Source organism: Protopterus annectens, chromosome 4.part0 (genome assembly GCF_019279795.1).
Source record: "Protopterus annectens isolate FY-2018-M chromosome 4.part0, PAN1.0, whole genome shotgun sequence".
Lineage (NCBI taxonomy): Eukaryota > Metazoa > Chordata > Ceratodontiformes > Protopteridae > Protopterus > Protopterus annectens.
This window is the reverse complement of record NC_056733.1, coordinates 1,152,323,120-1,152,339,275: the sequence shown is the minus strand read 5'-3', so window position 1 is coordinate 1,152,339,275 and position 16,156 is coordinate 1,152,323,120. Positions and strand designations below refer to the sequence as shown.

The window sequence follows — 16,156 nt, the reverse complement described above, 5'->3', positions numbered from 1 at the left end:
TTTCACTTGTGATGGTAAATGTGTGTTGTGTGTGGTTTATGCTTTGAATGTTCTTATGATATGTTTTACATAGGAAAAACTGAAGGGAAATTTAAAACTGGATTGCAGGAACATGTTCCATATTTGTGGAGGTAGAATTCAGTTGCACACCATTATTTGAATTATCATAACAACTTGACTGATTGTTTGAAAGCTACATTATTATATCAAGTTAACATGCTAGGTTGTGATATTACGTGTGTGTGAAGAATGTACCTGAGAAGAAAGAAGCTTTGTTGATTTTAAAATTCCAGACTTTGGTTCCTAGTGGCTTGAATACAGAATTTCATTGGAAAGCTTTTATGTAATGTATTTGTTTTTTTTTCCTACTTCTTATCTTTTTTATTTCATTAGTTAATTGATTAATTGCTGCTTATTATCCTTTTACATGTGTCTCATCTTTTCAGGGGTGATTACACCACTGTTGGTATATTTAATCTTTATTCACATTGTGTTTATTTGCCATGCAGTCAAAACAATGCAAGCATCAGTCTCATCTCTGTATTTGATACCCACCTGAACATGAAGGCGTTGATGCTTTAGTAATTAAGCGAGCAATCTTTTCTATTACATGCATCAGAATAGATAAAAAATATTCTAAGTGCCAGAGATCTTGGAGGGGAGGGGCTTTTGTGTCGTCAGTGCTACATTTTAAGCCATGTCATATAGTTAGCTGCTCCGTAGTACATAGGAACAACACCCTGACAGTGAACCAAACAACCTGGGTTCATTTAGCTGTTCAGGGTCTGCTAGTGCTAACAAGGGGAAGGTGGGTGTGAGTGGCAGATGCCAGATTTTGAGAGGAGGGGGCTTTCTGATTGTTGCAGTACTGGAGTAGAGCTTCATCAGGCATCTAGTATGCAGCTTCATGACTGAGAATGTGTCTGGCTTTGCTAGACTGGCAACTAATCTCTGTTACATGGTGTGAAAACATGCATGGCTAGTTGTGAGGTATTGAGATTCCCTGTGCTGATGCAGGTGCAAATGTCAGCTGCCAGGGGGAGGGAGTAGGCTTTAAACATAGTATAGGTCTGCAGTGTGTGCATGGCCTTGTGGGCGGGGTACCTCAAGTAGTTCTGAATCCCTCCCAAGGACCAGTTGGAATCTTGATACAGGTCCATTATGGGACATTTAATTGGCCCTGGTTTTGGTGAGTTTAAACCATACCCTTAAGCTGGCAGGACATGTTCACAACCCCCCCAGCAGAGCTGGAAAACTGAAGCAGAGCGGGACTTGAAATACCTTTGTTTGCTTGGATAACAGCATCCCATGTTCAGTTCTCACCTCATGCAGTGGAAGGGGCTGCCAGTGGATGTGGAATAGTTGATCTCAAAGACCGATGGGGGAGGATGTGGATGGTCAACATGCAGAGAGATGAAATGCACAGTAAAAAAAATAGGCAAGTTATTGTGTATGCCACAATATGGTGCAGTGCTTCTGAATGTGAAAGATTGAGAGGAAATGCCAAATCATAATGGAAAATGAGATAGAACCTACTCAGTCATCAGGAAGCGTCTATGATGTTAGATCTTTGGTTACGGTAACATGTAATTGACAGTATTCTAAAATTATCTAACTGTTAGGAGTAGCAGAATGGTTTTACGTGATGAAATATCAGGATGAGATACTTTCAATATCAGCAAAGAAAGAGTTTTAATGTCAAGTATAAATGACATAGTTTTGTAATGTTTTATGTATGTAATGAGAATTTTATTGCCTAGAAACTAATATCTATTATTTAATTTTTTTCTTTTAAGTTTTATTTTAGGATCCATTTGAAGGACTTTAAACTATATGCAGTCATGTTAGGGTTGAAAATTCATACCTTTTTTATGTGGACCAGTAGATAATGTAGTTATACTGTTGAGTTGATTTGCTAGTGTGATAGCCTTGGAATAGAATAACTTTCTATTATAATTTAATAGTGAGCAAATACCTGCCTTTTCAACCACTTGTAATATCAGAGTGTGTGTGAGTGTGCATGTGCACAACTGATGTCCTGTCTAAGATTAGTTTTCTATCTTAGGCATGTTGGCTTGCCTAAACCTAAATAAGTTAAAGTTGGCATCAGAAAATGAATGAGTGACTTTAAATGCATTCTACCTGAAGTGAGATACATTCAGTTAAGTACCAGATTTTCACTGTAAAACTAAGCAAAAAATATATATATTTTATTTTCAGTCACAGTGATTTAAAGGAATGCCATTGCAAGTGATTTGTTATCTTTTGACATTGTTGGTCAGGGTTTAGTTGCGGTCATTTGCTAATATGTGGCCCTTAGAATAAAGGAATATTGTGTATGTTGACTTCTCTGTTAGTAGACATAGGCATACATCCCCTTTTGATTGTATTGATTAGCTTATCATTTTTGTGTACTTAGGTGTTATTTTCCTTGAGTCTCCTCTACAAAAGGGAAGCTTGTATTGAACCCTGAGTAAACGCCTGTTAACAGACCAATATTATTCTTTTTCAGATTTTTCTCTGGAGTTTGAAAGACAATGACCTAACAGGAATGGCCTTTATTGACACCCAGCTCTACATTCATCAGATGATTAGCATTAAAAATTTCATCCTGGCTGCAGATGTCATGAAGAGTATTTCTTTACTGCGCTACCAGGAGGATAGCAAAACGCTATCCCTTGTTAGCAGAGTATGTATCAGAAATCATTGTTCTTTGATTTGCATTTAGAAACCATTTGTGGTGCTTATGATGTTGAATTTACTGATAGAGATTTACATAGTCACATGCAACATTACTGTTGTGCCATCAGTCTGATGTATGGTCAGTGGGACAGCAGTAAATCACTGTTATAGATGCTTGTGTTAAAAAATGAATGTTTCCCATTTTTGCATCAGTTAGCAAAGCTAGTAAGAAGTAGAAATGTAACATTTGGATTTCTAAAGAAACATATTTTTAAAAGTATTTGGAGGTGGCACAACAAGGGGTAGTTATTGGTGGGAGTAGAACAGATACGGGCAGAACTATTCGGGTAAGAAGAGTGGTCCTGAGAATGCAACTGGTTAAGTCCCATAAGTCTGGAGTCATGCTAGAGCAAAATTAGGCAAGTGTAGTATGTGTATGGGAATTTTTGTAGCAAAAAAATGACAATTTTTGGTCTGCTAGCCCTGCCCATCAGGCCTGTTCTTTGTTATACTGATTATTCATTACTCCCACTAGCTAGCCATCATACCAGCTGGGGTGAAAACCAGGTCGAACTTTTATGTCTACATGGTCTGTTTTTCTTTTTATGTCCTACCTACTGTCTATTCTGACATCTGATTTGCATTGATGTCAGCATGGATCCTTTATGTATGGACAATGCTAGTGCATTCTCCATACTTTCAGCAGAGCTGAAGGCCCTAGTCTTCACTGTGAGCTGTACTTCAGCCAAAATCCCTTTCTTTCCCCTGACTATAAAAAACCTGGCAGAATTTTACTCATTCCCACTACCATCCAATTCCTCATTGTTTGGCTCTGTCAGGGCCAAATTCTGGTGTGCCACAAGGCCATCTAGAGTATGTAATAATTTTATACTATAGTCAGATTCTGTTGATACCACCAGAAAGCTGGAAGTGCAATGTTATTCAATGGAAATCCTAAATCAGTGATATTCTTACAAGAGGTGAGAGATCCTAATATTCACTTGAATATTCAGCCAATAGATAGTCAGTTTCTAAGCATAATGTAGTAGCAGTTTTCAACCCCATTGGCATGCAATAGTTAATATCCACAAGAAGAGCAAGGCTGAATTCTCCATTTGTTTATTGCTGTGTAAAGGACCAGATTAGTCAGAATTCATTACAAATGGTTATCTCATGTAATATTAATGTAGATGTTCACAGATCTTACTTCAGGGAACCCTCTGCATTGGGTAACCACTGCAGTATTTTTCTGGATAGCCCTGTCTCAGGACATATTCAAAGATCTGTAGATCTGTCATAGAAGACCCTCTTTGATGGTCTTGGAATGTGGCATTTTAATTGTAAGATTTCACATGCAGAGCATCCATGAACTTGGCCAGTGCAAGTCAGTGAGGTAGGGCACAGACTACATAAATAGGTCATCTTTGTAGACCCTCAGTTCTTTTCTATGTATCATACAGTTTAAATGTTGATCTTTATAGCATTTTGTAAAGTTCTTGTTCATTTGAGTATCACAAGTATCCATATGGTTGCCAGATTAACAGCCAAGACCTAACAACATTACCTGCATTGTCTTAAGAAAGACAGTACAGGTAATGTATTGTGCTGTCTTGAGGAAGAATACACAATGATAACTGTCACAAATCCCAGAGATTCAGATCAGGGGTCCTTGGCTGGGCATTGCTTCATCCTTTGGAAAGTGGCATTTTTAATAGCAAAATCCCACATTGGGATACATCCATGTACCTGGCAGATGCAAATCATGATGAAGAGCACCATTTTCATAACACATCATCCTCAGAGCCTATCAGCTTTTTTCCTGATCACACAATTCAGATTTTGAGCCTTCTTTTCATTTGTAAAGTCTTGTGTTTGTATACGTGCTCATGTGGCTGTCATATTACTAACCAAGACCTGCCTCGAAATTCTGTGTACTGTCTTGGTGAAGAGGATGTTATTGATAACAGCTGCAAATGTCAAAGATCTGTCTCCTCTGATTGACATCAAATGCAGAAAATGTTGTTAGCATACTATGCAGAAATAGTGGTGGTTCGAAGCAGCTGTCATGGAAACCAATAGAATAGTTTTGCTCACAGCTTTTGGGGTCTGTTGGACCTTGACTTTCTCCCTGAATTTAAAAGCCAAATCCATGTCTTACCTCCTCAGTGAAAGTCCAGTGTAATTTCGTCCCCTTTCAAGTTCTTCATTTCCTGAGCTTGTGTTGACTAGTGAGGAGTCATGCCCAAACAGGTCTTCAGGCACATTCAAGGACTTTGGGTTTGGGAGGCATGTCCTCAACTTCCTTTCTGTGAGTGTGTGCATCTGTTTGTATGTGAGTGCTGGTGTGTGACCATCCCAAGGTTCTTCCTTTGCCCTGTCTTGAATGATCAGCAGGAGCCTGTGGGTGATTAGCCAGATATTGGAAATCAGTCTGCTGAGTTGTTTGCCAACTGCTCAGGAGTACTTAGAACTGAGAACTCACATTCTGGAGCTAGACTTCTGGGTCCATTCAGATCTGCAGGTCTCAATCATGGGAGAGTCCATTTGTTCATCCTGCTGTAGTGAATGCATCTTATGAACTGGACATCATCAAATGTTTGCTTGCAGATAGGAACGTCAGCTGCATGGGCAGGTGCCCACCATTAGAGAGTTTAGTGTTAAGCTCACATCTAGCCTTTTGCATGCTTCTCCACACACCATGCTGTCATTTATCATGCAGTGCAGTACTGATGTTCTTCGTGTTTCCCTGTTGCACTCATTACATTTGGGTAATCCTGCTGGCAGGTTGCCCTCAGTCGGCCTGAATTAATTCCAAAGTCTTGGGTCCTGTGTCGGCTGCTGTCGCCCCTTTCCTGACGTCAGGTCGTCAGGGGCATAAAAGAAGCAACCGAAGCCATTTTCTTCAGTCTTTCTTGCCCCGCAGTGCCCGAAGCAGAAGCAGTTCGCAAGTGCCGGTCGGCCGACTCCTGAGATTTTCGCGTTCGAGTTTCAGACCTGAAGTCTTCAATAAAGCTAAGTACCCTGTTGGGGAAACTTTTTCTTGCTCCAGACCGATGTCAGAAAAAGTTAATAATTGTATTTCTTGTGGAAAGCAAATACCTCCTAGGCCTTGATCACAACGTTTTTGGTTGTCGGTTTTGTGCTAGATTTAACCAACACACTATTAAGCATCAGTATGATTTTACTTTAACCTATTTTGGACGCCGGTTTAATTATCCAGAAATGTCGTCGGATAGTCATCTGACTACCAGAGTTCACAAAAAATGCAAAGAAAAGGAGAGAGAGAAACAACCGAGGTCCAAAACCGATGACGAAGCTTCTCCTAAGCCAGTCGCCGGTTCTCAGTGAGGCACTTTCGCAGCCCCTGACACCCGTTACTTTAGAGTCGCAGGCCGCTACCGACTCCCACGTGGAGTTGGCTATGCCGCTGGAAACTCAAGATATTGGAGCCTTGGACACTATTCCCTCAGATGGGTCCGGAGCCACTGAGCAGGCACCGGCTTCTGAGGGTGTATTCAGACCTAAACATCTTTACATTAAACCAACTTCAGCTTCAAAGGCAAAGACTAAAGCACCTTCTAAAGAAAAGAAACAAACTCAAGAGCCACATGGACAGGCCTCTATGCCCAAAAAACAGATGCTCAAAATGGCCGAAGACTTGATTACCTTGATCAAGGGTTCCCATCCCCCTCCAGATAAGAGGCCTAGGCAAGAGACTGACTATGAATCTTCAGATCAGGTTTCTATTTCTTCTGATTCCTCTTCTGATCAGGAATATTCTCTTCCCCCCTACGAGGACTCTGATGCTGAAGAATCTATACCTTCAGCGTCTCCTCCAGAGGACTATTCTTTTGGGGAAACCTTGCATACCATGAGAGAGCATTTCCACTGGGGGAGCCAAGATTTTTCAGAATCTAAAAAGAGGCTCAGGGATTTCCTTTTACTGCCTCAACACAGGCCTCTAGCCATTCCACCTGTGTTAGACATTGTAGATGATGTGTTTTCGGAGTCTAGTCTGACCCCCGACTCCTTACCTCCAGCTCCTGTTAAGCCTGACAGATATTACAATGGTTCCTGACTCTCATAAATTCCTTTTTAAAAACCCTACTGCAGACCCAGAAACTATTTCACAGGGTCCCAAAGGAGTTAAGGCTTCCGCTGCAAAAAACCCTACCCCCTCTGACAGGGATTCTAGGGCACTGGATAGATGGGGTAAAAAGGTTTACACATTTGCTACCTTGGCTATAAGGGCCTTAAACTGTCAGTTTCATTTGCTCATAATATCAGCAACATTTCATGGCATTGCTTAAACAGAAAATGTTTTTAAACTCTGAATGTGCAGAAAACAAGGAAATGCAGGATTTATTGCATGCAGCTGAACAAGTTGGAAAGCATACTTTGCAGTGTGGTTTTGATTCTTTGGAGGCCTCCTGCAGGGCCGCAGTTATGGGTTCAGTAATTAGAAGGCATGCTTGGTTAAAGGAACAAAATCTACCTGATCATGTTAAAGTTAAATTATTAGATGCACCTTTACAGCATGATACTTTGTTTGGTGTTAAGGCAGAAGTGGTGTTAAAGAAAATGGAGGACAAAGATAAATCTATGCAAACTGTCAAAGATTTTTTTACAAGTACAGCCACCTAGGTTTAATAGACGCTCGCCTACAAAGAATTGGTCCTTTCCTGTGTCAGACAGACCTCAAAGGGGCAGATCCAGACGCCCTAGAGGCAGATCCCAGGCACAAGGTTCATACAGGTCAAAGCAATGGAGTGCTTCTACCTCCAAAGTTGGAGAAGACAAGACACAACCATACAGGAAACAGTCCCAATGACTTCCCCCTGCCGGCACCAAGCACTTATGTCCTGGCAGCACCCTTAGGGGGAAAATTAGCACTTTTTTCACAAAATTGGTAAATTATAACCCAGGACGAGTGGGTTCTAAATACAGTGCCACAAGGCTACAAGTTCCATTTCCATACCCTGCCAAAGGCAAACGGCTGGCCAGATCTCCCAAAAAATCAATGGGCAGAAGCGCAAAAACAAGTCTCATCTCTCATGGACGTGGGGGCCATTCAACAAGTACCAGAGCAAGAGCAGGGACAAGGATTTTACTCAAGGCTGTTCTTGGTACCCAGAAAGGACAAGGCCTGGAGACCAATACTGGACCTATCTATTTTGAACACATTCCTGGATATACCAAAATTCAAAATGTTGACTTTGCAGCAGCTTCTGCCTATGCTGGGCAATAATGCTTGGCTTGTGACTTTAGACCTAAAAGAGGCATACCTGCATGTCCCAATCAGACAGTCATGCAGAAGATACCTCAGATTCAAAGCTGGCTCAGTGCATTACCAATTCTCTGCACTGCCCTTTGGCTAATCTACTGCTCCCAGGGTCTCTACAAAGTGCCTGGCACCAGTAATTGCATTCTGCAGACAAAGAGGAATATAAATATATCCTTACTTGGACGACTGTCTAATTCAAGCAGAGAACAAGGACATACTTCTACAGCATCTGGCGTTTGTAAAAAGAATTCTAGCATGCCTAGGGTACACAGTCAACGAAAAGAAATCAAAACTAGTACCCTCTCAAGAGATAATATTCCTGGGTGCAAGCTTAAATACGAATGCTCAGATGGCTTATCTCATGCCAGACAAAGAAAGGCAACTGACTACCTATTTCAAAATTTTGGCAACAAAGGCCCAGTTATCTGCAAGAAAAATTCTGGAGGCTTTGTGCTTCATGGCATCCTGCATCCTACTAATTCCATATGCAAGACTGCATATGAGGAAACTTCAGTGGTACCTAAAAAGTGTTTGGACTCAGCATTGCCACAGCCTGGAAACAATGATTACTCTCATTCCCTACCTGCAACAGGAGCTTCGATGGTGGGCGAAGGCTTGTCACCAGAACAAGGGACAGCCATTCACATTACCCCCAAGCCAGGCAGATACTAACAGCGGATGCTTCAGATTATGCCTGGGGGGCCCACGTGGCAGGAAGACACATTCAGGGCACATGGTCCTCAAACCAAATGCATCTACACATCAATCAAAAGGAGATGCTAGCTGTTCAAAATGCCCTGGCAGCCTTCAAAGACCTACTTCATCCGGGACAACTACTGATAAAGACAGACAACACCACGGTCATGTGGTATATAAACAAGCAGGGGGGCACACATTCTTACCCCGTTTGCAGACTAACCATGACTTTGTGGGACACAGCATTGACTTACCAAGTACATCTGCAGGCGCAATTCCTGCCAGGAATGGAAAATACTCTGGCAGACGAATTAAGCAGAAACCTCATGGATCCCCACGAGTGGCAGCTGGATCCACAAGTCTTCAGCATGATAACAAGGAAATGGGGATGCCCGGACATAGATCTATTTGCCTCCCCTCACAACTACCAACTAAAAAGATTCTGCACAAGGACTTATCACAGACAAGCATTGAAAGTGGACGCCCTATCTTTCAGCTGGAAAAACCTATCAGTATATGCATTTCTTCCACTGCCTCTTCTCCCCAAAGTACTCCTAAAGGTCAGACAGGAGAAGCCAAAGATGATACTGATTGCCCCAGACTGGCCACGCCAGTACTGGTATCCAATCCTAAGGAACTTGTCTCAGTGCCCAGCTTGGACCCTACCTCAAATACCTCATCTACTATCCCAGGAAAACAATCAGATCCTGCACAGCCAACTCAGTACTTTAAACTGGGCAGCATGGCGGATAATGTAGGCATACAAAACACACCTCTCAGTAAAGCTGTGATGGATGTCATTTTGGAAGCCAGAAGGCCTAGTACTAGAAAATCTTATGCTGGAAAATGGAAGAGATTCTGTGCTTGGAACCAGGCACAAGGAACTGATAGAGCTGTTCCAAATATTCCTCAGATTTTGCAATACTTAACTGATATGCTGGACAAAGGCCTATCTTTTTCATCAATTAAAATTCATGCTTCTGCCATTTCGGCTCATTACAATACAGAGCCACCAATCTTTTCTCATCCTTTATTAAAGTAGTACCTCAGTGGAGCCAAAAACTTAAGGCCTCCAAGGAGATCACCAATGCCTGCATGGGACCTCAACTATGTCTTGGAAAAACTCACCCTGCCTCCTTTTGAGCCAGCTGCTACTGCTGACATAAAGTTTTTATCTTGGAAAACAGCTTTGCTCCTAGCAATAACTTCTGCAAGACGGGTTTCAGAGCTACAGGCACTCATGGCTGTGGAACCTTTTATCTTGTTTTATCCAGGCAGGGTCTCTCTGAGGACAAACCCAACATTTATGCCTAAGGTGGTGTCCAGTGCGGCTCTTAACCAAACTATTCATCTGCCAACTTTTTATCCAAATCCACAGAACAAGGGGGAGAGAATTCTGAATTCTTTGGACGTACATATACAACTTAGACTCTACTTGGACAGAACCAAAGTTTTCAGGAAGACAGAGCAATTAGTAGTGGCATATGCTGCAGGAAAGGAAAGGCGATCTCAAAGCAGACTATTTCAAAGTGGATAGGGCACTGCATTCGTTTCTGCTGTTTACACCATGGCAAGCCAATGCCTAAGGGCATTAGGCCACATTCAACCAGAGCTGCAGCCACTTCAGCAGCCTTTATCAGGGGAGTACTAACCAAAGACATATTAAAGGCTGCTACTTGGAGTTCAGTGCACACCTTTACAAAGCACTATCATCTGCCACTCTACTCTAAGTCCAGGGCAGGCTTTGCCTCTGCAGATGTTCTTCGTGTTTCGCTGTTGCAGTCATTACATTTGGGTAATCCTGCTGGCAGGTTGCCCTCAGTCGGCCTGAATTCCAAAGTCTTGGGTCCTGCGTTGGCTGTCGTCGCCCCTTCCCTGACGTCAGGGGTATAAAAGAAGCAGCCAACGCCATTTTCTTCAGTCTTTCTTGCCGCGCGGTGCCTGAAGCAGTTTTCAAGTGCCGGTCAGCCAACTCCTGAGATTTTCGAGTTCGAATTTCAGATACAAAGTCTTATATAAAGCTAAGTACCCCATTGGGGAAACTTTTTTCTTGCTCCAGAACCGATGTCAGAAAAAGTTAATAATTGTATTTTTTGTGGGAAGCAAATACCTCATAAAGACTTTCATTCTTACTGTATTCCTTGCCTAGGCCCTGATCATAATTTTCTGGGTTGTCGGTTTTGTGCTAGATTTAACCAACGCACTGTTAAACGTCGGTATGATTTTGCTTTAAACTATTTTGGACGCAGATTTAATTATCCAGAAATGTCGTCGGAAAGCCATCCGACTACCGGAGTTCACAAAAAACGCAAAGAAAAAGAAAGACAGCCTAGGCCCAAAACCGACGATGAAGCTTCTCCTAAGGTAATCGCCAGTTCGCTGGTTCTCAGTGAGACACTTTTGCAGCCCCTGACGACCGCTACTTTAGAGTCGCAGGCCGCTACCGACTCCCACGTGGAGTCGGCCATGCTGCTGGAAACTCAAAGTATTGGAGCCTCGGACGCTAATCCTTCAGATGGGTCCGGAGCCGCTGAGCAGCCACCGGCTTCTGAGGATGTATTCAGACCCAAACACCTTTACATTAAACCGACTTCAAAGGCAAAGACTAAAGCACATTCAAAGGCAAAGAAGCAACCTCAAGAGCCACGTGGACAGGCCTCCACTCCCAAAAAACAGATGCTCAAAATGGCCGAAGACTTGATTACCTTGATCAGGGGTTCCCATCCCCCTCCTGATAAGAGGCCTAGGCAAGAGACTGACTATGAATCTTCAGATCAGGTTTCTATTTCTTCTGATTCCTCTTCTGATCAGGAATATTCTTTTCCCCCCATGAGGATTCTGATGCTGAAGAATCCATACCTTCAGCTTCTCCTCCTGAGGATTATACTTTTGGGGAAACCTTGCATACCATGAGGGAGCATTTCCACTGGGAGAGCCAAGATTTTTTAGAGTCTAAAAAGAGGCTCAGGGATTTCATGTTACTACCTCAGCACAAGCCACTAGCCATCCCTCCTGTGTTACACATTGTAGATGATGTGTTTTCGTAGTCAAGCCTTACCCCTGACTCCTTACCTCCAGCTCCTGTTAAACCTGACAGATATTACAGGGTCCCTGACTCACATATATTCCTTTTCAAAAACCCTGCTAGAGACCCAGAAACTATTTCTCAGGGTCCCAAGGGTGTTGAGGCTTCCGCTGCAAAAAATCCTACCCCTTCTGACAGGGATTCTAGGGCACTGGATAGATGGGGAAAGAAGGTTTACACACCTGCTACCTTGGCTGTAAGGGCCTTAAACTGTCAATTTCATATGGTCAGATATCAGCAACATGTCATGGCATTGCTTAAACAGAAAATGTTGTTAAATTCTGAATGTGCAGAAAACAAGGAAATGCAGGATATATTGCATGCAGCTGAACAAGTTGGAAAGCATACTTTGCAATGTGGTTTTGATTCTTTAGAGGCTTCCTGCAGGGCCCCTGTTACCGGTTCTGTCATTAGAAGGCATGCTTGGTTAAAGGAACACAATCTGCCTGATCATGTTAAAGTTAAATTATTAGATGCACCTTTACAGCATGATTCTTTGTTTGGTGTTAAGGCAGAAGAGGTGTTAAAGAAAATGGAGGACAAGGCTAAATCTATGCAAACGGTCAAAGATTTCTTACAAGTACACCCACCTAGGTTTAGTAGACACTGGCCAACATAGAATTGGTCCTTTCCAGTGTCAGACAGACCTCAAAGGGGTAGACCCAGATGCCCTAGAGGCAGATCCCAGACTCAAGGTTCATACAGGTCAAAGCAGTGGGGTGCTTCTACCTCCAAAAGTGGAGAATACAAATCACAACCTTACAGGAAACAGTCCCAATGACTTCCCCATGCCTGCACCAAGCACTTATTTCCTGGCAGCATCCTTAGTGGGAAAATTAGCATTTTGTTCTCAAAAATTGGTACATTATAACCCAGGACAAGTGGGTTCTAAATATCGTGTCACAGGGCTACAAGTTCCATTTCCATACCCTGCCAAAGACAAACGGCTGGCCAGATCTGCCAAAAAATCAATGGGCAGAGGCACAAAAACAAGTCTCATCCCTCATGGACATGAGGGCCATTCAACAAGTGCCAGAGCAAGAGCAGGGACAAGGATGTTACTCAAGACTGTTCTTGGTACCCAGAAAGGACAAGGCCTGGAGGCCAATACTGGACCTATCGATTCTGAATACATTCCTGGATATACCAAAATTCAAAATGTTGACTTTGCAGCAGCTACTGCCCATGCTGGGCAAGAATGCTTGGCTTGTAACTTTAAACCTAAAAGAGGCATTCCTGCATGTCCCAATCAGACAAATATGCAGAAGATACCTCAGATTCAAAGTTGGCTCTATGCATTACCAATTCTCTGCACTGCCCTTTGGCTCATCTACTGCGCCCAGGGTCTTTACAAAGTGCCTGGCACCAGTAATTGCATTCTGCAGACAAAGAGGAATACAAATATATTCTTACTTGAACGACTGTCTAATTCAAGCAGAGAAGAAGGACATTCTTCTACAGCATCTGGCATTTGTGAAAAAACTTCTAACATGCCTAGGGTACACAGTCAACGAAAAGAAATCAAAACTAGTACCCTCTCAAGAGATAATATTCCTGGGAGCAAGCTTAAATACAACTGCCCAGATGGCTTATCTCACGCCAGACAAACAAAGACAACTGACTACCTATTTCAAAATGTTAGCAACAAAGGCCCAGTTATCTGCAAGAAAAATTCTGCAGGCTTTGGTTTTCATGACATCCTGCATCCTACTAATTCCATATGCAAGACTGCATATGAGAAAACTTCAATGGTACCTAAAAAGTGTTTGGACTCAGCATTGCCACAGCCTGGAAACTATAATTACTCTCATTCCCTGCCTGCAACAGGAGTTTCGAGGGTGGGCAAAGGCTTGTCACCAAATCAAGGGACAGCCGTTCATATTGCCCCCAGCCAGGCAGACACTAACAACGGATGCGTCAGATTATGCCTGGGGAGGCCCACATGGCAGGAAGGCGCATTCAGGGAACATGGACCTCAAACCAAATGCATCTACATATCAATCAAAAAGAGATGCTAGCTGTTCCAAATGCCCTGACAGCCTTCAAAGACCTATTTCAGCCAGGACAACTACTGAAAAAGACAGACAACACCACAGTCTTGTGGTATATAAACAAGCAGGGGGGCACACATTCTTACCCCCTTTGCAGACTAGCCATGACTTTGTGGGACACAGCACTGACTTACCAAGTACATCTGCAGGCACAATTCCTGCCAGGAAGGAAAAATACTCTGGCAGACGAACTAAGCAGAAACCTCATGGATCCCCACGAGTGGCAGCTGGATCCACAAGTCTTCTGCATGCTAACAAGGAAGTGGGGATGCCCGGACATAGATCTATTTGCCTCCCCTCACTGTCTCCCCTCACAACTACGAACTACAGAGATTCTGCACAAGGATTTATCACAGACAAGCATCGAAAGTGGACGCCCTATCCTTCACCTGGAAAAACCTATCAGTGTATGCCTTTTCCCCTCTGCCTCTCCTCCCCAAGGTACTCCTAAAGGTCAGACAGCAGAAGCCAAAGATGATACTGGTTGCACCAGACTGACCCCGCCAGCACTGGTATCCAATATTAAGAAGCTTGTCTCAGTGCCCAGCTTGGACCCTACCTCAAGTACCACATCTACTGTCCCAGCAAAGCAGTCAGATCCTGCACAGCCAGCTCAGGACTTTAAACCTGGCAGCATGGCGGATAATGTAGTCATACAAAACACTCCTCTCAGCAAAGCTGTAATGGATGTCATTTTGGAAACCAGAAGGCCTAGTACTAGAAAATCTTATGCTGGAAAATGGAAGAGATTCTGTGCTTGGAACCAGGCACAAGGAACAGATACAGCTGTGCCATATATTCCTCAGATTTTACAATACTTAACTGAGATGCTGGACAAGGGCCTATCTTTCTCATCTTTTAAAATTCATGCCTCTGCCATTTCGGCTCATTACAATGCAGAGCCACCAATCTTTTCTCATCCCTTATTAAAACATTACCTCAGAGGAGCCAAACATGTAAGGCCTCCAAGGAGATCACCAATGCCTGCATGGGACCTCAACTGTGTCTTGGAAAAACTCACCCTGCCTCCTTTTGAACCAGCCGCTACTGCTGATTTAAAGTTTTTACCTTGGAAAACAGCTCTGCTCCTAGCAATAACTTCTGCAAGACGAGTTTCAGAGCTACAGGCACTCGTGGCTGTGGAACCTTTTATCATTTTTTATCCGGACAGGGTCTCCCTGAGGACAAACCCAACATTTATGCCTAAAGTGGTGCCCAGCATGGCTCTTAACCAAACCATTCATCTGCCAACATTTTTTATCCAAATCCACAGAACAAGGGGGAAAGAATTCTGCATTCTTTGGACATACACAGACAGCTTAGATTCTACTTGGACAGAACAAAAGTTTTCAGAAAAACAGAGCAATTACTAGTGGCATATGCTGCAGGATCACAAGGAAAGGCTATCTCAAAGCAGACTTTTTCAAAATGGATAGGCCACTGCATTCATTTCTGTTACTTATACCATGGCAAGCCAGTGCCTAAGGGCATTAGGCCACATTCCACCAGAGCTGCAGCCACTTCAGCAGCCTTTCTCAGAGGAGTACCAACCAAGGACATTTTAGAGGCAGCTACTTGGAGGTCAGTGCACACCTTTACAAAGCACTATCATCTGCCACTCTACTCTAAATCCAGGGCAGGCTTTGCCACTACAGTTCTGCAGGGTCTCATAGCCGCTCCTAATGCTGTTTAGCTCCAGCCTCCCAACCATAGCTTTGGGAATCTACCCAAATGTAATGACTGAAACAATGAAACATGAAGAACATAGTACAGTTGTGTACACTTACCATAAATGTAGATGTTCGAGTGTATTCACTGTTGCAGTCCAGGTTACCCACCCACCATCCCCCCTTTTTCTTCTGATGGAACCTTTCTTTCCTTCTCTGATTTATACAACCTATGTGGTGTATTTGCTGGTGGATGAACGTAAAGTTTATATTGCTGCATGTTATTTTATATATAGATATAAATTTTGACTACCCTTTTTGGGGGCTCCTGACATCTGGGGCAAGAAAAACTAAAGAAAATGGCCTCGGCTGCTTCTTTTATACCCCTGGCAACCTGACGTCATGGAAGGTGTGACAACAGCCGACGCAGGACCCAAGATTTTGGAATTCAGGCTGACTGAGACCAACCTGCCAGCAGGATTACCCAAATGTAATGACTGCAACAGTGAATACACTCGAACATCTACATTTATGGTAAGTGTACACAACTGTACTTTTCCCACTCACTCCGTTACCAATCTATTATTGCTTACCCTTGCACAACATTATGCCTTTGAGTAATGGATATCTGGTATGTCCACTCAGAATGCTGAAGAGATGGTAGAGCACAAAGGCACTTTATTTGAAAAGG

The 16,156-nt window shown here is 43.0% G+C and overlaps 1 protein-coding gene across 1 annotated transcript in view; it reads left to right on the top strand.

Annotated features, from left to right (window-relative positions):
- The window catches only part of CPSF1 (cleavage and polyadenylation specific factor 1), a 2,236,766-nt gene that overhangs the window by 1,994,999 nt on the left and 225,611 nt on the right, over window positions 1-16,156 (top strand). Inside the window, exon 32 of the mRNA XM_044069873.1 lies at window positions 2,513-2,689. Within this exon, the coding sequence (XP_043925808.1) occupies window positions 2,513-2,689 (177 nt within the window). The remainder of the gene's footprint in view (window positions 1-2,512; window positions 2,690-16,156) is intronic.